Source organism: Coenobita brevimanus, chromosome 69 (assembly GCF_032717465.1).
Source record: "Coenobita brevimanus isolate Jiangsu-jjx chromosome 69, ASM3271746v2, whole genome shotgun sequence".
In the NCBI taxonomy this organism is placed as follows: Eukaryota; Metazoa; Arthropoda; class Malacostraca; order Decapoda; family Coenobitidae; genus Coenobita; species Coenobita brevimanus.
In genome coordinates this window covers 395,262-419,407 of record NC_137022.1, presented here as the reverse complement: position 1 = coordinate 419,407, position 24,146 = coordinate 395,262, and the positions used below count along the sequence as shown (strand labels likewise).

The following is a 24,146-nucleotide window of genomic DNA, read 5'->3' as shown; positions in this document are numbered from 1 at the left end:
CAAATACGATGAGGCACCTGCAGGAAGTACTAAAAACCAACTTTGAAAAATGTTTCAGGCAGTAGACAGAACACTGGGCTATGTGTGTGAAGTCAGAAGGAGCCAACTCTGAGGGGGATTAGAGTCCCAGGTCAATAGGTTAGCTATTTATTTTTTTAGAGTCCAAGGTTGGATACTTTCTGAACAGACCTCATATATATATCGTGTATTTACCTAGTTGTGTTATACAGGAAATGAGCTATGCTCGTAGGGTCCTGTCTTCGTTTCTTAGTAAGTCAGATTCGGTCTGAATTCGTTTAAGTTTTTAGACTGGATGATCTCTTTGTCCAGGCTATTCCACAGGGCATCTACAGTTGTGGAAAACTATCTTGATATCCTTTAGTTAACTTGGCTTTTTAAGTTTCATTCCATGTCCTCTTGTTATTCTCAAATCCCATACAAACAGATCTTCTCTGTCAATTTTTTCTACTCCCATCATGGCCCTGAACACTGCAGCCATATCGCCCCTCAATCTCTTTCCATTCTTTTAAGGTAGGCAGATCTAGCTTTTCCAGCCTTTCCCTATACGAAAGATCTGCCAGGCTAGGTACCATATTGGTTGCTGTTCTTTGTATTCTCTCGAGTTTGTTTATATCTCTCTTTTTATGTGGGGACCACACCACTGCCGCATATTCCAACGTGGGGTGGATCATGACCATTATCAATTTTTTTATCATCTGCTCATCCATGTAATGAAATGCTACTCTTATGTTAGTTAAGAGATTACACGTCTCTCTAACCATCTTGTTAATGTGTTTTTCGGGTGACAAATGATCCTGGACCAGCATTCCCAAGTCCTTCTCTTTTCTCACTTTTGTGATTGGTTCATTACCCATCAAATAATTCAGTGATGGTCTCTCGGTACTTCTACTCATTTCCAATATTGTATTTTACATTTTTTTGCATTGAATTTCATATTCCACATCCGGCTCCACTCATGAATCCTATCCAGGTCCTCCTGCAGTATTTTACAGTCTTCCTTAACTTCTATCTCCTCAAGATCTTCATCAGCAAACAGACTTGCATAACTGTTCATTCCATCTACCATATTGTTTACATAAATCAGGAACATTATGGGCGCTAACTCCACTTGTTACTTCTCTCCATCCAGATATCCTGTCCTTTATTACTGTCCTCAGTTGCCTATCTCTCAAGAAATCTCTTATCCACTCCAAGAGGTTCCCTTTCAGTCCTCCTATGTGTTCCAATTTCCACATTAGTTGCTTGTGGGGTACCTTATCAAAGGCTTTCTCCAAATCTAAATACACACAATCCACCCAACTATCTCTTTCATGTGGCACGTCAATCACCCTAGGGTAGAAGCTCAACAAGGTGGAAACACACGACCTTCCACTGCAGAATCCAAACTGACTTTCTGCCAAAATGTCCATCTCCTCCAGATATTTTATCCATCTGTCTTTCAGGATTCTCTCACACAATTTTGCAACCAAGCTGGTCAGGGACACTGGTCTATAGTTCAGGGGTTTCTTGTTCCCTCCCTTATAAATTGGTACCATATTGGCCCTCTTCCATTGCTGAGGCACTTTCCCTTCTTTCAGAGAACACAAAATTAAACACTGAATCTTATCCGCCAGTTGTTCTCAGCATACCTTTTGTATGCAGTTAGAGATTCTGCGGGTCCTGGGGCCTTCCTCACATCTTGGGTTTCCGGTAATATGTACACTTCTTTCACTTCAACTTTTACTTCTGTTAACACTACATTTCTTGTCATTCCTCCTCCTCCACAAAATCACATTCTCTTGTGAAGACTGATTGGAAGCATCTGTTCATTATTTAAGCTTGCATAACTGTATCTTTAAGGACATTTCTTTCTGCTTTCAGCTTACTGATTCCTTCTTTCTGTTTCAGTTGCCAATAACAAACCTATTGAACAGTTACAGGTTTGAACAGTTTAAGTTCATCCTTACAATTGTTAATTATACCTTTTTCAAAGTTCCTTTCTTCATCTCTACATATTCTTGTATATTCATTTCTAGTTCTTTTATATTCTTCCTTTGTTCTATCATTACTTCTCTTTCTCCATTTGTTCCATGCCTTATCTATCTGTATATCTATTGCCAGATGCCTTAATCCTGTAAAGGGTGGCCACAAAAAAATCACTTCCATGTTGCCCTGTTCCCTGCCATTTCACTGCCCTGCTCCCAGCTCACACCCCTTTATCTCATAAACCTCTCCACTCCATCCCTTCATCTCATCCTTGGCCTCCACCTCCTTCTTGCTCCCTTCTACCTCTCTCACATAAACTTTCCTCATCAGTCTCTCACTCTCCATCCCCTCCACATGGCTGAACCACCTCACTGTGTTTCTCATAACACTTCCTATCACATCCACAGCCACACCACAATGCTCCTTCACTTCCTCATTTGGCAGTCCATCTCTCCATGTGGCTCCACATGCTTCTCTCAAGTAATTCATTTCCACTGCTCTCACTCTTGACTTCTGTCCCTCCAACAAGGTCCAAGCTTCACTTCCATACTTTAGGGTTGGTATCACAATACTGTTATGTAGTAACTTTTTCACTTCCATACTCACTTCGTTGTTTCTTATCACTGCTTTCAAGGAACCAGCAACCTTTCTTCCTTGTTGTACCCTTTCAAGCACTTCACCCTTTAAACTTCCATCCTTACTCATCACACCACCCAAGTACAGTACTTAAACACACTCACATTTTCCATTTCCTCCTCATCCAACCTCACTGTACATTCATTGACTTCACTTCTCTCAAAGACCATAATTTTACTCTTCCCTACATTCACCTTTAGATTCTGTTTCTTAAACACACTCCCAAACTCATTCACTAAGCCTTGCAGGTCCCCTTCGTCTTCATTTAATAACACAGTATCATCTGCGAACAACAGGACAGGGAGTTTCCGGACACTTCCCTCTCTCATTTGGGCCACTCCAGCATCCACTGCCCTACCTTGTATCTCTTTTATAACCACATCCATATACAGATTGAACAGCCACAGAGACATGACACATCCCTGTTTCAATCCAACCTTCAGATAGAAAAATTCACTCATTTTACTATCCACATGCACTGCAGCCTTAGCATCCTTATACATACTTTTCACAGCATTCAACAACTTGCTGACTACTACCAATACAGTATTCTTAATGCTTTTCACAATCCATGTCTATCCACCCTGTCATATGCTTTCTCCAAATCCATGAAGGCTGCATACAATTTTTTTCTCTTCTTTAGAAATTTTTCCACTAAAGGTCTAATAATATCTGATCTACACAACCTCTTCTCTTCCCAAAACCTCCCTGTTCTTCTTCAACTAATTCCTCTGTTATTTCCCTAACTCTGTCAATAAGTATCCTACCATACACTTCTCCTAGTACAGTAAGAAGACAAATGCCTCTATGATTACCACACTTCTTTTTCCCCTTTTCCTTTGTACAAGGGAATAATTATACCTGACTTCCAATCCTCCAGGACTCTACCTTTCTCCCAGGCCAATCTGCACATCTTTCACATCCATTCTACTACTATCTCTCTCCCATGCTTCAGCATTTCACCACACACTCTATCAATTCCTGGGGCTATTTTGACTTTCTTCATTGCTTCCACAACTTCCATCCTACTAATTTTTTCCTCTCTTCTCACATCCCTGTGTCTCCCAGCCATTCCCCAGCCGCTTTTACTTGCATTACTTTCATTCTCTATGTTCAACAATTCCTTAAAGATTTCTCTCCATCTTCTCACTTTTTCTCCCTGCTCCACTAATAATCTACCATTTTTATCTTTCACTCCCCGACTAACTTCTTTGCCACCCTGTCTAACTCTCTTTACCTCTTTCCAGAACTTTACACTCAAATTCCTGCCAAATTCCTCATGCATTCTCTTCTTACTCTCTCTTACTAATCTTTTCACCTCTCTCTTCCTCTCTACATATAACTCTCTCTTCCGTCTTTCAACTTCTTCCACACCCCTGTTTCTCATCCACTCCCTATATGCTTTCTTCTTTTGTGCCACAGCCTCTCTTTCCTCTTCATTCCACCATGCTGTTCCCTGCACCCCCTTTCATCTTCTCTTCACCCCACACACCACCTCACATGCTGCACAGATTTCTTCTGTGAATATCTTGCACACACCTTCCATGTCCCCGATCTGCTCCAATCCATACTTACCCAATCGCTCCTCCACTTCTCCCTTACATTCTGCCTTTTTTCCATCCTCTTGTAACCTTTCCACCTTCCTTGTATGAACTACTTCCTCCTGTCCTTCCCTTCTTCTATTTTTTCCATTTCATGCCTTAGCCCTTTCTTTTTTTGCTGTCATTCACCTTTTCTTGAACCAGTCATTTTTCCAGTTCTCTTTCCACTAACTTTTGGCACATACTTTTCCACACCCATATAATAGATGTCTAGAAAGATATCCCACTTCATCTGTATCTCTCATGCGTCCCTGAATTCTCGCCAATCCCCTTCTTCAAAAATTTTCTCAGTCCTGAAAAGTTTGCATTCCCAAAGTTGTGTCTTCCATGCCTATATAGCTCATCTCTTGTCTCCCCATTTCCCGTCTATCATTTGGAACTCTATCACTACATGATCACTTTTTTCTATTGGACACAGATATTTCAGAGATTCAATTGCATCAGGTTCTTTGGTTAGAATTAAATCTAGTCTTGCTGGTGTGTCATTACCTCTAAATCTTGTCACTTCTTTAACCCACTGGGTCATTACATTATTCAGTGCTGTTTTTAACCATATGCTGCCCCATGGATCTTCACTACTTCCTGAGTCCCACTCCTCCCAGTTTCTTTCTTTACAATTAAAGTCACCCATCAGGATTATGTTGTTGCTTTTCTCAATCACTTTCTGAAGATATCTAACCATGCCTAACAACATCTGATATTCCTCCTCATTCCATGCACTTGTCTTAGGGGGGACATATGCTACTGTGATGTCTGTCTTGCCTTTCCCTCTGGTTTCTGTTAGCATGGTTATCACTTCAGCCATACCTTCTCCCAGTTCCACTCTATTCATATTTAGGCTGTTTTTCACTGCTATCATCACTCCTCCTCCCTTTTTTTTTTCTTTTCTATCTCTTCTCCATAGTTTGTCTTCCCCATCTCCCATTTGAATTTCAGTATTCTCTCTTAGCTTGGTCTCAACAAAGCACATAATGTCTGGCTCATTTACCCTCAAAAAATCATCTGTTTCCACCCTTGCTGAGATCAGACCATCTACATTAGCATATGTCACTTTCAATCTTTTTGGGTGTCATTTTACAAGTGGACAATACACCCCCCAGGTAGTGCAATATATTTTTCTGGCAGTTTTTGATGCAATTCGAATGTTTCTGACCTTCATTTTTGTTGGAAATGCCTCATTTTCCCTCTTTTCCAATCATGAACCTTGATTGGACAAGTAGGTTAAATCAAGCATTTTCCAAGAAAAATGAAGTAAAAAACAACTGAACCCGGAGTGGCCGAGTGAAGATCCAAGGTAGTTTTTTTTGGAAATTTAAATTAGATTCATTATCTATGAAAATATCAATTTCCGAATGGGGTTATGGGGGTTCATTATGATCCTTAGGGACAATACTATACTTTAATTGTGCTAAAATTCCTAAACTGCGTATTGTCCACTTGTAAAATAATACCAATATTTTTATATCCCTCCCGATCTGCTACGTTCTAAGTCTTATTGTTTATTTCATTTACCACGGCCTGAGATTTGCCTTGCCCCTGCCTCCACATATATTCCCAGCCTAAACACTTCTTTGATCTCCTCTTGGGCATTGTCATTTCCTTCCATAACTATTAACACTGTTTGCTCTGCCTTTCTCAGTTCTTGCCTTTCTCATTCTGACCTCACTGGCATGTTTTTCTTTCAAGCCTGAGATAATTACACATTTTTTTTTTTTTTTTTTTTGTCTGCTGCATCTCTGACAAGTGATTCTCGTGTGTGTGTGCGTGCATGCGTGTTTGTGTGTGTGTGTGTGTGTGTGTGTGTAGAAAGATTAAGTACACCTAATACATTAAGATCATTTAATTTTTCATTGCTTGAATAAAATTTCTTAACAGTTTCTCTTATAATAGTGGCAGTATGCTTCTTAATGTACTGTACGATGATACTCTGACCATTACTGAGTTGAATGGAAGTGCCCGGTTGTTTATTATTACAGTACTGTAATTAGATTTATGAATTGGAGGCAAGAAGCTATTTGAAATGGAGCCTGCAAGAGACCAATGTGCATATTACTTCGCCAAGGAGCAAATTGAGAATCTCCAGATCAGGTAATGTTTGAAGGATTTCCAAAGTTTTTATTCAGTTTGTTAAGAATGGTAAGATAAAGAGCATACTAGTAATACTGTATTGCAGAAGAAATATTGATGGTTATGATATCTTCTTACGGTACTGATCCAAATAGTTATTCCCCATTTAAAATTGCTTCACTTGAAGTTGTTTCATAATTAAATTACTTATGACTTATTATATATATATTTTTTAAATTGAAGGATTTGTTCATTTTGTACCATACTTTTTTTTTTTTTGTCCTCACCTGAACCGCTGGCATGTCTGTCCCGAATTTTTTTCCTTTAAAGAACAGTAGCAGTGTGGGGGCTTCCCACCCTCTTCTCAGAAGGGTTGAGTCAAAACCTTTCCAGCTCATTAACTCTTCTCTTGTTACTGACTTTTTAGCTTCTGTCTCTTCACTGCATTGTTGCATTTTTATCTCTTTTCAGTTGCTACTTCAATGGTTATTGCTCTTCTGAACTGTTTGCATACATCTCTCTCCAATATGGCATGCATATAGCACCTGTTTGTCAGCAGACTCTCACCCCTTTTCTTCCCAACATTCGAATGCAGGAGATCTACGTACCATACACCTCTACATGTCACCACTTCGGTGCTGACACCCACCGTCCATATTGAATACATGCTAGAGCTGTCTCATACAGGACTGGTGTATTGGTATTAGCAGTGGTATTTTCACGACATGTCGCTGAGTCTTTTGGTAGATCAGTAAAGTCTGATTTTTACGAAATTCAAATCCTTAAACTGTTCCCTGCCCCAGCGTGGTTTGAACCCAGGTCCGTTAGGACTACAGGCCACCTCTCTACCAATTGAGCCACCGCCTGTAAGCCCTCATTATAGGTATAAGTTGCCTTTTTATCGTTGTTTGTTGCTAAAAAGTCGAAGTAAATAAAGAACTACGGTATCTCTTATCAAAGTTCCACTGATACCTGTAAACTTGGTTACTCAGCCTCTCCCACTTTACAGTATCTGTTGTATGGATGTGTGAAACACATTCCTGACTTGTAATGAGAAGTATATACTGTATCTCTGTAATATGAAGATGAGAATATGATTATAATTTCATGGCACAGTATTCTTGAATTTGTACATTTTGCCAGTACTATACTGTAACTAAGTACAAAATTACAGTTACTTTGGGTATCAGTACAGTGTCAAGAAAAGATGAATCTTGTGCATTAACCCGCTCCATCCCGACGTTTTTGGACCTTTTTTTTTTTTGGCTCAAACATCCGCTTTAGGTGAGAAACATCGAAAATTCATAAAGAAATCGCTCACTTGAGGTTTAAAATACCGGATTTAGGTGCGAGTACTTCCTTACCTGACTGGGTTTTCTAACAGGCTGGCACCAAAGAAAACGAGTTCTGTGGGAGGGTAACTATTTTATCCACTCATAAAGAGTATTTATTTATTTACTTGGTACAAATTTTATGTAGTACAAGAGTATATTGGTTTTCAAACAGTAATATAGGCATTATAAGCATTGTTTCACTCACTAACTCATCACCATTCATGACCTTTTTTTTCCCACATTACCTGATCATCATTTCTGACTGTTTCTTCCTCTAATGCTATGTGAACTTTGTCCTCCACATTTTCATCGATTGGGGAATCACTCTGGCCCTGAATATCTTTATTGGCCAGGTCACTGGTAACAGGTGAATTGCCAAGACAATGGCATGCAGGGGGGGGAGGAGAGGTTATGTGGTGTAAGGCACTGTTCCTGCTTGGCATCTTGTAGAGGAATAGAGGAAGGTGTCCCGTGTATACGTGCCAAAAATCACTTGCGAAATCACTCGCGAAAATTGAAAATTGTGCAAATTAGGGACCTTGCAATGTTGCCGCGTTAATTCACGTCGCCGGGATGGCGCGGGTTAATCCCTTCACTGTGAGCAATCTTCCAGATGAATATGATTACCGGTATTTGGTGGGAGCACAGAGAGAGAGAGAGAAAGAGAGAGAGAGAGGAGATGAAGAAGAAGAAGAAGAAGAAGAAGAAGGGATTAAATGAAGAGTTTTATACTGCCTATAGTTGTTGGATGGTGTAAAAAAACTATTAGCTAATGTAATTGTTTATTGCAGAGTGACACTGCAGCAGTTGAGTGGATCCCAGCTAATGGCAGCCTCACCCCGAGTGCTAGAGGGAGAGTTAGGTGGAGGAGGGAGAGGAGAGGATTTCCCACTTATGTCTCTCTCCACCTCCACTGACACTGACCACCTGCCCCATCAATCCACTTCATCTCACACACAACACATGGTCATTAAGTGGCAACAGAAGCTGCTCAGGTATTTACATACCATGTACACTATTTACTGTCATTTCATGCTACAATGCTTTGTAATCATACAGTATTGTAACATGATTAACAAGCTAATTATGAACATACTACAGTAGTATAACTGTATTTCAACTAATGGTTAACAGGTAGCTAGGATAAATGTACCACTTCAAACAGAAAACTTTTTCCCGTTGCATTGCACATCACCATAAAAACATCGGAAGACCTAGACTGTTCTTTTAATGCTCTTTGTATTGGCATAAGATTATCCTGTCTATTACTGTGTGTGAAGTTGAATGAATTATATCCTTAGATTTTATGATAACATAGTTTCAAAGCTGTTGCATTTGAATTTATTCAAAATTCTAGTTGCTAACATGGGTGCTCCATGCCACACACAGTGCCCTCTAATTCTAGAATGCTTAAAGATATTTAAATTAACATAGATATTTTGATTTAAAAAAAAAAGATATTTGATCCTGCATATATTTACCAAATTGTGTTTACCTTATTGTGGTAGGTGGTGGCGACCATCATCCACTCACTTGATGTAGAGCTGCCTACTTCTTCCTTAGCCTTTATCATTCTTTTTCTGTGTCTGCCCTCCTCTCTCCATATTTCTCCCATCTGTCCTGTCACTTCTTATTGTTTTTCTTTCCTTTACAGGTGGCTTTACATTGAGTGACAAGCCAAATGGTTCCCTGTAAGCCAAGAAACCATTTACTACGCTGGGTGGTAACCATATAACCAAACCATACATGCTCCCTACGTGTCAACAAGTGGGTTGGTGGAGGATTAGTGCCCCTCCCCATAAAACAAATAACTCAAAGTCAAATGGCCACCCCTTACGGGACTGTGGCGTCTGGCAATAGATAGATAGATAGATATTTATCTTATTGTATCATCCAGGATTTGAGCTAAGTTTGTATCATCACGTCTCTTTTTCTCATCATCATCATCATCATCTGGACCTCCTTTCCCATCCTAGGGAAGGATGAGGAGTAGCAGTGTCCAGACAACCCAAGTTTGCCCAATCCAATGGGCCACATTTCCATTCACTCATCATTCAGGCCCCTGGAATCTTGATTCATTCATTCATTCATAATCCAGTCCTAAGAAGTCCCATGAGGAACGTAGGAGCCTGAGGCTAGGCAAGTTGGTCCTGACATTTAAAATGAAAATGATCAGCCTCATTTATCCCTGAGTGGCATTATGTGGCCAATGAACCCCAACCACACCTTGGGTATAAACCTTCACTGGCTCAGTTCAGTTGGAATGCCGTACTTGCCCACTAACCACCAGGCACCAAAATTTGGTTATATTGTTACCACCCAGTGTAGTAAATGGTTTCCTGGTGTATGGGAAACCATTTGGCTTTTCACTTAGTGTAGAGTCACCCACAGGCAGAAGGAAGAGGAAAGAATGAAGGAAAGAAAGACAGAAGATGGAGTGTAAAGTCACCCACAAGCAGAGGGATGAGTAAAGAATGAAGGAAAGAAAGACGGAAGAGGATGGAAGGAAACAAAGAAGGAGGTGAGGAAAGGGCAGACACCTGAGAGTAGCACTACATTGAGTGAGTGGATGGTGAGTGCCCCCTGATAGGCCAAAAAAATTCACCACATTCTGTAGCCTAACATAAACATATCTGAGTCAATCCAGATGCCGTCATGTTAAAAATGGGTGCCAGATCCCTGATCATGCACTTCTCACAACATTCATCCAGCCAGCTCGATCTCTTGTCAGTGCCCTAGCCTCACTGACTTCCATACCTATCTTCCTCACACACTCATCCACCGTATCCCTCCACCTTCTCTTTGGCCTACTTTGCCTCCTCCCTCCTTCAGATTCACTCAGATATACCTTTTTCACCACTCTATGGTTATCTGTTCTCCCCACATGACTTTACCATCTCAGTACTGTACACTCACTTCGATTCTGGTGTCCACAGACTTCCTCTCCGCATCTTTCATGAATTACAGTATTTCATAGCCTATCGACCCTCTGTACTCCACATACATTCCTCAGCAGTCCCATCTCCACTGCTCTCACTCTTGACTTTTCATTTTCATGCCACACCATAGTCTCTCATCCATATGTTAAAGTTGGCACTAATACTCCGTGTAAGCCTCGTGCAACTGCAACACTCAAGCCTTTGTTTCATATCAAGGCCTTCATGGCACAAGCTACATTCCTTCCTTGTTTGACTCTACTCTCCACGTCTTTTGAACATTTTCCTCTCTTTTCTATCACTGCACCCAGGTACAGTATTTGAAGTCTCACAAGTTCCAGTCTCTCTCCATTCACTGTAACATCGCTCTGGGAGTCACCTGCTCTCTCAGTAACCATCGCTTTACTCTTTTCTACATTTACTCTCAAGGCACTCAGGGATTAAGGACTGAATAGAGAAGCTTCTAGAGATTGAGCAGCGTGGAGAACCACCTTTATGTTAGGTGACTGAGGCCGACGCAGACAAGCATGTAGGAGCCTTCAAAAATGAAACGAAATAAACAAAACGAATTACCAGTTACATGTTTGGAGGAACATTCTATAATGATAGCTGATCATTTTGTACAGAAAGTTCATTCTTCTTGTTTGGGGGGACCTTTTTTTTTGTTTTGTTTTTTCATTGCATTCAAATGCATGAATATTGGAGCAGCTGTGTCCAGATTGATGAGTTTATCTTACTGTACGCTGTATGCAACAGATGCTTGTTGGTGTAAGTGTTTAAGGTGCAGGTTGGGATAAAAGTGATAAGCTATGAACATATTGCTTCAAATGTAAATGACAGGTGAAGATTATTTGGTTGTGCATTACATCAAGGAGTCTTAGTTGGTCACTCACCCGTAATTGTTCCGGACCCAGGTTTGGTCTTCAAAAGGTGACTGAAGTTTTTGTATTCATGTAATACGAGTAAATAATCATTTACCCTTAAGTGTAATGGACTGTGGTAGCCTTATCTTGGGCCCTTACACTGTGAAGAGGGTTATGTGGGATTGGCTGTTGACAGGCAGAAAAAAATAATGGTGACAGCTAATCCCATATTACTTACAGTACTTCTAGGTGTAGGACTCAGGGATGACTTACCACAGTTGGGTACAGTACATTTAGAGCAGAGAACCAGCCTGCTCCCATTGGTGGTGTATACTGAACATGATTTTTCAGTCTATGGGCATAACAAGGCTATCGTTCCAAATTAGGTGATCTAAACACTAGACCACAAGTCACCGTCAGACCACTTAACCATCAGGATGTTATAGTAATGTTTGTAAAATTGTATCATATGGCAGTGCGTGTGAGACTGTGGAGTACAGCCGGCCAGTGTATGCAGATGACCCACAGCACAAATCCAAACATCAGCAGGCCCTTAAGCAGAAGAAACGCAAAAAACGTAAACAGCGGATATTTACATACCAACACCACGACAATTATCAGTTTCAGGTAAGAATGACTACACCGCTGTACAGATGAACTGTTGTGCATAATCATATAGAGAGTCATCTTTTTTGGTGTACAGAGAGAGGACATAAAAACTGATGAAGATTAGGTCTGTCTCTGAAAAGGACACTTGCATTATTGGGCAGAAATATAATTAAATGCCTAGTAGTTTTCAGTTGGTTAAATAATTTAATATCACTTTCCTCCAGAGAAATGCAGTTACCTTTGAGGAACTGTTATTGTAATTTTAGTGCTTGCCACTTCATTGCAGACTCATTTACCTTGTTGATTATAATTATGGAAGTGAAAAGTGTGAATGTTAGGGGTAGGTTGTGATAAGCAGACCAAAAAAAACCTGGGATGAGATCATAGTATGTGACCTCAGGGATAAGGGACTAAATAGGGATGCTGCCAGAGACAGAGCAGCATATTGGAGCCTTTATAAATGAAACAAAACAAAGTGTTAGCATGTATGAAAATCTGGCTTGATATACATTATGAATAGCTCTAAATAAACATGGGGTTGGGAAGTAATTCCATCTTGTGCAGTGTGTGTGATAAGTGGGTGCAGATGAGATGCAATGATATTAGAGGTAGACTACAAGATAATGCTGATATCATGTATGCAGTGTGTTGGGAAGAGCGGGTGGAGATTGTCAGGCATGAAAGGATTGAACTTTCTGGTGAGTCTCTTGAATGTGTGGAAGAGTTTTGTTATTTGGGAGACATGTTATGTGCTGGAGGTGGGGCTGGAGCTAGCTCTGTGGCTGGAATGGGGAGTGGTAGGAAGAAGTTCGGGGAGCTGTTGCTTCTCCTGACACTGAGAGTGTTCTCCTTCCATGCTAAAGGATCTTTGTATGCAGCATGTGTTAGGAGTGTAATGCTGTATGGTAGTGAGACCTGGGGAGTAAAGGAAGAGAATATTTGCAGGCTCAAACATACAGAAATGACAATGATAGGTGGATGTGCAGTGCGTCCCTGAGTGTGAGGCCTGGGGAGGCTAGGTTTACGATGGAAGAGTTGAGGGGCAGAATGGGACTGGAGTGTATTGGTGTCGTGATGAGGAGAGGTAGATTGAGATGGTTTGGGCATGTGGAGAGGATGGGGGATGATAATTGGGTGCAGAAAGTGAGAAGTGTTAAATGTTGTAGGTAAGGTTGTGAGAGGTAGACTGAAAAAGACCTAGGATGAGGTCACTGAGTGTGACTGCAGGGATAAGGGACTGAATAGGGAAGCTGCCAGCATGGCCAGCATGGAGAGCTGCCATTAGGGGTCCAGGGCTGATGCATGCAAGCATGTTGGAGCCTTCAAAAACAAAATGAAATGATTGTTGGTGGGTGGTGATGGATTTGCAGTTGTTTTACAGTACACCAGTACACCAATCTTGTATGAGACAGCCCTAGCATGTATTCGATGTGGATGGTGAGTGATAGTGCCGAAATGGTCACATGTGGAGATGTAGGAGGACTACTTGGCCCCAAGGAGGACCACTGGGATTTGGGAATAGGCCCTGAAGCCTTTGCCCAGAGTCGGACACGTTAAAAAAAAAAAAAAAAAAAAAAAAAAAAAACTTGCCCACTGCTCTCCACTCTCCTTTCAGACTCCATCTCTCTCTTTCCCCATTTTTATAATATCTTGTTGCAATGACTCACTTAAAGAATTACCTGGGTGGCATTATAATGGGTCTTACTGATTAACCCGCTGCATGCCAGTGCCGTTTTAAAACGGTCTGACATAATTCCGTGGCCTGTGCCAGTGCTGTTTTAAAACGATCTAAAATAAAAAACTTCACTGACCGCATTTTTCAAGATTCGCGGGTAAAAATTGGCAGGCATGTAAGGTAACTTACCATCCCCCAGGCTGTCAAGGCCATACGCTCACTCGCTCTCCCCCTCATGCTCGCTCTGCCTCACTCTGCCTGTGTGCCTCTCCCAGTGCTGTACATAGTGAAGGCATTTTGTAAATATTTTCATGTACAGTACTCGTCAGAAGTATTCAGCGTTGTCCGCCGGGCGCGCAATACTTATGGCCCAAAAAGAATCACCCATTTTTGGGGGTAAGAATTGAGCCACAAGTTTGAGCTCCGAGCATGACGTCACGGTAGCCTGAGGCCTTCCGACATGCTGGTTGGTTCCCGCCTCAGTCGCCCACGGGCTGCCTGAGAGAGAGGAACTCCGCCGAGTGTCCCTCTCAAATTGCGCCATTTTTTACCGAGTGTCCCACAGTGTTTTGGCCTTTAAAACTTTGCTATGGCACCTACCCGTGAACTATCGAGTGAAATCATATCCCAGATCATTGCTCTAAAGGAGGCAGGCCACCAGACAAAGGAAATTAGTGAATTGGTTGGTGTGGCACGATCGACAGTGCGTCGTTGGTGTGCGCGGTTTCGGGAGGAAAACAGTGGTGAAGTTCCCACAAAGAAACCGAGGTCTGGTAGGCCTAGGAAAACTTCCCCAAGGTCTGTTAATGTTTTAAAACGTGCAGTGGAGTTTAATCCTCGTGTGAGTGCAAGGAAAATTAAGGAGAGCAACCCAGAAGTGTTTGGTGAGGTGTCAGTGAGAACAGTGTCTCGTAGGGTGCATGAGCTTGGTTACACAAGTCACAGGCCTGTGAAAAAGCCTCTTCTCTCTAGCAGCCAGAGAATTCGTAGGCTTGCCTTTGCTAATAAATATCTAAACTGGGGTGAGGAGCAATGGTTGTCAGTGTTGTGGTCTGATGAGGCAACGTTTAGTGTTACCTGTAACAGAGGAGCACGCAAAGGTAGTGACCCAATTGACCCACGGTATGTAGAAAGCACAATTAAACATCCTGATTCACTCATGGTATGGGGTTGTTTCTCAGGGAAGGGTTTGGGGAAGCTTGTTGTACTTCCCAAGAACCTCAGAGTGAATCAGGATGTTTACCTGGAGCTTCTGTGTGATCATTTACCAGACTCCTTCGAGCTAACAGGTGCACGAGTGTTTCAGCAGGACGGTGCACCTGCCCACAAGGCCAAATCGGTCACCAATTGGCTTCGTGACTGTGAGGTATCATTCATGACAGACTGGCCAGGAAATAGCCCAGACCTCAACCCGATTGAAAACCTCTGGTACCTCGTAAAGAAGAGTCTCCAAGGGAAGGACGTGAGCTCTCTGCCTAAGCTGGAAGCCGCCATTCATGACTCCTGGGACAAAATACCGCTCCAGCACCTCAGGAGCCTCGCCCTTTCACTTCCAAGACGTCTCAGGTCCGTGAAGAAACGTAAAGGCTACCCTACGAAGCACTAAAGGTAAATAAAATGCATTATTTATATGTTTTCTCAATGTTGAAAGGTTTGTTTCTCAGGAGGGACGCAGGGCGCTCCATACTTCTGACGAGCACTGTAAGTGTAAGTTGTAAAAATTTTCTTGTAAGTGTAAGGACTATATAGTGAAGTCAAGTTGTAAATACCTTCTTGTAAGTGCCAGGACTTTATGTAATGAAGGCAGGTTGTACCTATCTTCAAGTAAGTGTAAGATAATGCATTCGCAGTGAGAAAGACACGCAAATTGTGATAGATACTGAAGTAATAAGTGATCAGAAAAGTGTACTGAACATTGTTATACCTTCCCAGCATAAATACCTGAGTATACCTTATAAAGAAAACGGCTTTCTCTCACGTACGTGGTGAGTGTGAGAGAGCGGCTATACCTGTACACGAGTATGCAGGACTCAGTAAAACTCATTTTCGAGCTTCGGTGAGCATTTTAATGGCAAAGTTCGTTGTTTCCACATCAAAATCTATCATTTTAGCCAAAAAAAGATAGGTCGAAAAATGGTTGGCACTGGGGTTACCCAGACGGCTAAAAATAGCCGTTACATGGCGGGTTAAAGGGAGGGTTGATTTTGGAAAGTTTGAACAAGGTGAATTCTTTACATGGTCTTATCTATCATGTATTCTATTCTCAAACTACTTATTTGTTGCATTTATGTGGAACCAGTTGCCTGCAATAATTGATGCTTGTAATCTGATATTTTGTCAGTGCAGCCAATACTGTAGATAGCCGATGGTGAAGATGATGTCATTTTTAGTACAACTGCTTCATGTCACAGTTAGATGCAGATTGAGAAGAGAAGTACCCAGTGATTACATGGATCAGCGCAGTGAGGAGGGAGAGGACAGAGGGATGGGGAGGGAGAGGACACAGGGATGGGTAGGGAGAAGACAGAGGGATGGGGAGAGAGAGGACAGAGGGATGGGGAGAGAGAGGACAGAAGGATGGGGAGAGAGAGGACAGAAGGATGGGGAGAGAGGACAGAGGGATGGGCAGGGATAGGACATAGGGATGGGGAGCGAGAAGACAGAGGGATGGGGAGAGAGAGGTCAGAGGGATGGGGAAAGAGAGGACAGGAGGATGGGGAGAGAGGACAGAGGGATGGGCAGGGACACGACAGAGGGATGGGCAGGGACACGGCAGAGGGATACAGAGGGGAGGGAGAGGATGGAGGGATGGGGAGGGGAGGGAGAGGACACAGGAATGGGGAGGAGAGAGAGAGGACAGAGGGATGGGGAGGGAGAGGACACAGGGATGGCGAGGGAGAGGAAAGAGGGATGGGGAGAGAGAGGACAGAGGGATGGGGAGAGAGAGGACAGAGGGATGAGGAGGAAGAAGATAAAGGGATGGGGAGTTAGAAGACACAGAGGATTGGAAAGGGTTAGGAATGAGGGGTGGGGAGAAAGAGAATGAAGGGTTGGGGAGGGAGAAGACAGAGGGGAGCAGAGGAAGAGCACAGGGATGGGGAGGGAGAGGACAGAGGAGTTGAGGGAGAGGATGGAGGGGTGGGGAGTTAGAAGACAAAAGGGTGGAGAGAGAGAGAAGACAGAGGCATGGGGAGGGAGAGGAGAGAGGGTTGGGGAGAGAGAGGATGAAGGAGTTGAGAGGGAGAGGACAGAGGGGTGAGTAGGAAGTTAGAAGGCTGGGGAGAGAGTGCAGGGAAGAGGATAGTGGAATGGGGAGGAAGAGTGAGATAGAACTGGGATTGTACCAAAAGTTGATAATTGGGAAACACCTATCAAGAAATTTTTGTTTTTCTTTTACAAGGGTAACAATGCTTTGTGGTTTCTTGCAGCTTCAGATTAAGTGCTAAAAACTTAATATGTCGGTAAGCATGAGAAAGACTCACTGACAATATTGGTATTGTAGCAGTTTCAGTTTTCATGTCTCTATCTCTGGTCATGAGTTGCTTTACAGAATGTCAGATGTATATCATTAACATTGTTTGTTAAATATTACACATCTAACACTGTCCTAGTGTTTGCTGTTAACATTTCAGTGTGAGAATAGTTTTTGCTCAGTTCATGCTGTTAGGGAGAGGGATATAGCTCCAACCAATCAGGGTGGTACTCCCAAGGAGGATAGAAAGCTGGTGATAGGAAGAGCTAGAGTTTCCATTTCACTAGCCCTCAGGACAAGCTCCAGACCATCTCCATTTGTTGACTTATTCCCAGAGTGACACTAGCATGGAGAGTAGGCCAGCATACTCTCCCAAACATATTTCCTCTTACTGTCCACACTCCACAGTTCATTACACCACATGCACTTTACTTATCACACATCGTACCCTCCTGCAACACAGGAGTTGGTGCCAGCAAGGACTTGTGGCCAGAAAGCTTTGACCCTGCTACAGTACTTAATGGCAGACATGAGGGGAGGCATTGGTCAGGCTCTATCAGCATTGCTTTGGGCTGGGATAGGGCTGGGGCTGTCCCAGACCCTCCCATCTGGGCTCAGGACTGTGGATAGGGCCTGTGGTCCATTTCCACCTTTTATTAATTCCATCTGTAGAAAAGAAGGGCTGCTAGAGATCAAATAGTGTGGAGAATCACCATTCAGATGCATGAAGATATGTTGAAACCTTTATAAATGAAGTGAACAAATGAAACAATGCTACCACCAGATGATTCCATTCTGCTTATTCCTTGAACTGTGGTATTGAGAAAGTCTGCAGTGCGTACAAGGAAAAGGAAAAATTATCATAATGGTTTGCATAGAATGTGATGGAGTATATTGTATGTGCAATAGTAAAAAATTACGGTGCTTGGATTTTTAAAAATTTTCAGAAAAAAAGAAAAAAAAAAATGCCTGTGAAATATTTAATCAAAGACCAGTTTTATGGGTATGAGATGGAAGAGGGCATACTGAAGTGTGGATAGGCACTTTTCTAAGTCACTATCTACAGTGCTTTAGCTGTATTGAGCATCATAGAAATGGAAGCACAGGAAATTTATTTTAATTGGTCTTTATTGAGGTATATCACAGTTAAAGCACTTTACTTTTGTTGAGGTAAGTGGCTCATTACATTTCAGGGGACACCTCTTGTAGTGAAGGAATTAATGTACAGTTTATTATGATATAACGCCTCCACTCTGAGAAGTCCCTGTTAACCCATGGCATGCAACTTATCTCGTATGAGTCAACTCAGATGGTATGTGGCCTGCCTCATATGAGCGGGATTTTTAACAGTGCACCACAAAGTTTCTTGTAGGAGTGGCATCATGCAGTTTTTTTAGGATATTAATCTTTCTGTCATCTCTCCTTCCCACCCCTAGGTTCAACCCAAAACAAAATAACTACCTACATTAAACAAAATTCTTGAACTTCCTGATCCGTTTACCTTCCCACAAGCCTGTCATAAAAGCTCATTTTTTAATGAGACCAACAGTGATTAATGGAAAAGAGGGAAAGATGAAAAAAATTATTGAAAGTAGCATATCATGCTGAAGTTATGCTTATTAGACTAACTGGCAGCTCACTGAAGCTGTGATAGGAGTGAGTCCCACATATACTGTATAGTTGCAGGTTTCCTGCCAACTGGAAAATTTCCGACCATAATAAGAACACAACTATGGTGAGTTGATAAGAAATACTGGAATTTTATGGGTAGTTGTGTGCAGTAATATCTTTTCCAAGATGGTGGAATACATTTGAAATATTTTAGCAGTGGTTGCTAAATTGATCATATTGCCACATCACAGAGCCTATTTCGCATACCCCACCCCTCCTGTCTCAGTCTATGAGTTAAGCCAAGTACAGTCATTGGGAGATAGCAAGAATATTTTTTGAAGTTAAAACATGTTGTCGGATTGAAGTAGTTGACTAGAGAAATGCTGTATGTACTGAGCCAGTTGGTACATATTTTTGTCATCATCCCTGTAAATAACTGGCTGTTAAAAGTATGTCTGTTAGCAGTTCCTCATACATTGTTTCCATATCACCAGCTCACATCACACTTAGAGACCTGCAGTAAATTTTTTTTGCTGACTGTACTACTTGTACTGTGTAGTTTGTAGTATATCAAGGTATATAAGTATATCCATGTATCTTCTTTTTTATCGCACTACACACACACACACACACACACACACACACACACAGGGAGTCAAAGGAGGCAGATGTACGACATCGGCGCTCCATACCGAACCAACACGGCCAGCGGCATTACCTAAATTAGTATCTTTATATGAGTCAAGCTCTGTACCAGGTTAGACTAAATAATTTTTCATTATTAAAAGAAAAAAAAAAAAAAAAGTTTAAACAAGACTTGTTCAAACAGAAAAGAGAACCAAGACGAAAGAACGCTCAGTCAGCTGAGGTTTGCTTAGACTACAGCAGCACGGGAAATGTAAGTACATACTCTGTACTTTTAGTATTGCAAAATGGATACATACTTTAGTAAAGCAAATCTGGAAAAGAAAAGGGATAAAGATAGAAAGCAGGACGATGATTTCTACCAAGAACTGGTTGAAATGGAGACTCACAATAAACTGGTAGAACGAGTACACAGGCTAGAGATGGCTTTTCAAAATGAGATTGATGAAATTAAGAAACAGATGCACTTGCAAAAGGAAGAAATAGTAAAATTAGGAAAGGAAGTCAACAAGAAAGACACAATCATAGATGAGCTGATAGTAGAATTGGGTTCACTTAGGAGAAAAATTAGTGAAATGGCAAGTACAGTAGTCAACCACGAGAGTAATATGGAAGAGTTAAAAAATGATACAGAGACAATTAGGCAAGTAAGCAGTGTGATAGACCAGAGCAGTGATATTGAGGAGAAGATAACACAGATGAATGAAGCTGTGCAAAGTTATAAAAATGATGTGCAAACCACTTATGCTGAAATGGTGAAAGTAAAGAAAGACTTAGAAACAAAGGTGAAAGAAAAAAGCATTAAATAGGAAGTGAAAAGAATAATCCAAAACAATCCTAAGTTAGTCAGAGATTCAGTAGATATCAACAAATCTATAGTAATCACTGGTATTGAAGAGGAAGAAGTAAAAAACAAGATCTCAAGAGACAAAAAGGAGATGGCAAATGTAATGAGCATATTGAAAGAATCAGAGGAAATCTGTAGTAAAGACATAGAGGAACACAAAAGGTTGGGGAAATACGAGAGATGCAAGGCAAGACCCCTAAAGGTAACCTTCCAGAGTGTAAACACCATGGAGGAGATACTAAAAAATGCAAAGAAACATATGGAAAAAGAGGAGTTCAAAATTGTATGGATAAAATGATGCCTAACACAAGAGGAACTGGAATTACTGAAAGAGAAGAGGGAGGAAGCAAAAACAAAAGTGAGGGAAGATCAGAGGAGGAGAAGAATACATTTTTTTTTACAAAGCAATAGGATTGCAGGTACGAAAGTGGTACATAAACAGGAGGGAATAAAAAGGAGGAAGGTAGTAGAACCATGTCATGACAAGTATATAAACAAGATGATTAAGTTGATGTACTCAAATGTGGATGGAATGGTATCTAAATTATTAAAGATGAATGATTATGTCAGAGAAAATGAACCACATATAATATGCCTAACTGAAACAAAATTAACACCAAGGATATCAAATGACATCCTAAACTTTGAGGAATATAATACATGGAGAAGAGATAGGAACTTAAAAAAAGGAGGAGGAATTATAATATTAACTAAGAAAAATCTAAAAGTCAAAGAAATAGAACTAGATATACCCTCACCAGTAGAACTGATCGCAGTAGAGATCAATACATCTGAAGGGAAAGTAATTGTAGCCAATTTGTACATGCCACCCAAGTCAAACACATGGGAAAGAGACGAATATGAGGACCTGGCAGAGAATACAATTCAGAGTTTAAGAGCATTACTACATAAAATGGAAGGGAAATTGGAAAGAATTATACTAACTGGAGATTTTGATACAAATATAAATTGGAATACTCTAGATATAATAAGCCAAGAAAGCTGTTGGGACCAAAAGCTCCTGGATCTCGTGAAAGAGTTTTTCCTAACACAACATGTAAGGGAAAGCACCAGAAAAAGAGGACCCGATGTACCCTTAATGCTAGATCTCATATTTACTAGGCAAGAAAACGATGATGACAATTTAATATACCACCCTCCATTCGGCAAAAGCGACCATTCAGTACTAAATTGCAACTTCAGGATTGCATATGACATAGTTAACAGCAATGAAAGTTACAAAAAGAGCTTAAACTATAAAAAGGGAAACTATCATGACCTAAAGAAGTACTTCTTAGAAATTGATTGGGGAAAGGAGCTTAGAGGACAAGATTTAAATGCTATATATAAAAAATTCTGTGAACCTTATGAAATAGGAGTCCAGAAGTACATCCCACAGCACAAAGAAGCAGAAAAGAAAATACAGAAATGGTTCAATACAGAATGTAAAAATCAAAAGAAAAAAGAGATTTGTTGTGGAATAGATACAGAAGACACACTAGTGAAAGGGCATATAATAATTACAAACAGGCAAGAAACGATTATACAAGAATAAGGAGTGAAGCCCAAAAACAGTTTGAGGAGGATGTCATAAATAAAAGTAGCGATCAACCGAAGCTATTTTACAGCTACATCGGAAGCAAAACCAAAGTAAAAGATAAAATACAATCCATTACGGACGAGGGAATCACCTATACACAAGAGAAGGATATTTGTGTAGCACTAAACAAGAATTTCCAATCAGTTTTTACAGAGGAAAAATTTTTTGAGAGGGATTATGTGGAACATGCATGCCCACACATACTACCAGATATACAAACATCAGAAAAAGTAACACAGGAGGAGTTAAGTAGATTAGACAGAGGAAAAGCAAATGGTCCTGATGAAATTTCATGTTGGTTACTACGTGAATGTGCAAAGGAGTTAAGTAAACCATTATTTTTAATTTTCAAGAAATCCTTGAGTCAAGGGAAACTACCTGATATGTGGAAGACAGCAAACATTGTTCCCTTATTCAAGAAAGGGAATAGACAAAATCCACTCAGCTACTGACCAGTATCACTAACCACTGTTGTAAGCAAGGTATTAGAAAAGCTTATAAGAAAAGCTTGGGTAAATCATCTAGAAGAACACAGTATGATAACAGAAAGACAGTTTGGTTTCAGAAAAGGAAAATCATGTGTTACTAATCTGTTGAGCTACTATGACAGAATAACAGACACATTACAGGAAAGAGAAGGATGGGTGGACAGTAACTATTTAGATTTCAAGAAAGCATTTGACACAGTACCACACCAAAGACTTTTATGGAAACTGTACTATCAAGGAGGAATTCGAGGGAAACTGTATTGTTGGATGCAAGATTTTCTCATGAAAAGAGAAATGAGAACAGTACTTAGGGGAAATTACTCATCATGGAAAGAAGTGACTAGTGGAGTACCACAGGGCTCAGTGCTGGTACCAATCATGTTTTTAGTGTATATAAATGATATAGACAGTAACACTGGAAATGAAAGCTCTCTAAATATGTTTGCAGATGATGCAAAAATACAAAGGAGAATTACTAACACAGACTCTTGTAAAGAGCTACAAGAAGAATTAATAAACTTCATGAATGGAGTAATACATGGCAAATGGAATTCAATGTGGACAAGTGTCATGTAATCAAGTTTGGTAAAAGTGGAAAAAGACCTGATTGGGATTATATGTTAGGAAATAAAACCCTACACACATCAGAAAGAGAGAAGGACCTAGGTATGATTATCAATACCAGACTATCTCCGGCTGACCACATCAGTGAGAAGGTACGGAACATGTATACACTGCTTGCAAATATGAGAATAGCATTCACATACATAAATGAAGACATGCTAAGAAAGATAATAACATCATTTATCAGACCAACCCTGGAGTATGCATGAGCAGTCTGGAGTCCTCATCTCAAAAAACACATAAACAAGATTGAAAAAGTTCAAAGGGCCGCTACAAGATGGGTACCAAGCTTAAGGGATCTAAGCTACGAAGAAAGACTAAATAAACTAAATCTACGAACACTACAGGAGAGAAGGAGAAGAGGTGACATGATTATGCTATATAAATGCATATCAGGGAAGGAGAAAATAGACATAAATGATTACTTAACCTATGGGGAAGCATCAGCAAGAGGACACTGCAAAAAACTGCATAAGAAGAGAGGTGATAAAGACTTAAGGAAATTTAGTTTCCCAAATAGAGCAATTGATCAGTGGAATGCTCTACCGAATGAAATAGTGTGTGCCAAAATAATTCACAGTTTTAAGGATATGTATGATAAATATGGTTTAAGACATGGGACAGAACGAGCTTGACTCATTCCTGTAAAGATACATTAGGTAAGAACACACACACACACACACACACACACACACACACACACACACACACACACACACACACACACACACACACACGCACATGATATTACAGTGCATATGTTGGAGAATAAGATTGTATCACTGTTATTGGTATATAACTGTACTGAGTTTGAACCTTCTTTCCCTGACTCAGCAGAACTGGCAGAAAGCCTCCACATCCAAGAAGGTGGAGCCTGAGAATTGGCTGAGACAGAGAAGAAATGTTGCCAGGTACCATAAGGTGGTTCTGTTCTTGCATCACTGCAATCTCTACCAATGTATAAGGCCAGAAGTATATTTTAGAGTGGTTACTTTGATGTACAGTATTTTGATTCATATGTATTGTCTTTAGCAGCCACATTTTATAAGAATAGCTTATTGTCCATCAACAGGTATTGGCAGACTGGTAAAATGATTAATGCAGCATACTGTACATACATACATATGTACATACTTACAAAATAGTGTAGTT

General features: G+C 40.8%; 1 protein-coding gene across 1 annotated transcript in view; it reads left to right on the top strand.

Moving 5' to 3' along the window:
- The first annotated feature begins 6,179 nt into the window (after positions 1 to 6,179).
- Positions 6,180 to 24,146, top strand: part of LOC145405985 (tectonic-like complex member MKS1) — a 77,944-nt gene continuing 59,977 nt past the window's right edge. The window contains exons 1-4 of the mRNA XM_080277167.1: positions 6,180 to 6,311; positions 8,416 to 8,619; positions 11,900 to 12,050; positions 23,832 to 23,905. Coding sequence (XP_080133293.1) covers positions 6,244 to 6,311; positions 8,416 to 8,619; positions 11,900 to 12,050; positions 23,832 to 23,905 — 497 coding nt within the window. The 5' untranslated portion in view covers positions 6,180 to 6,243. The remainder of the gene's footprint in view (positions 6,312 to 8,415; positions 8,620 to 11,899; positions 12,051 to 23,831; positions 23,906 to 24,146) is intronic.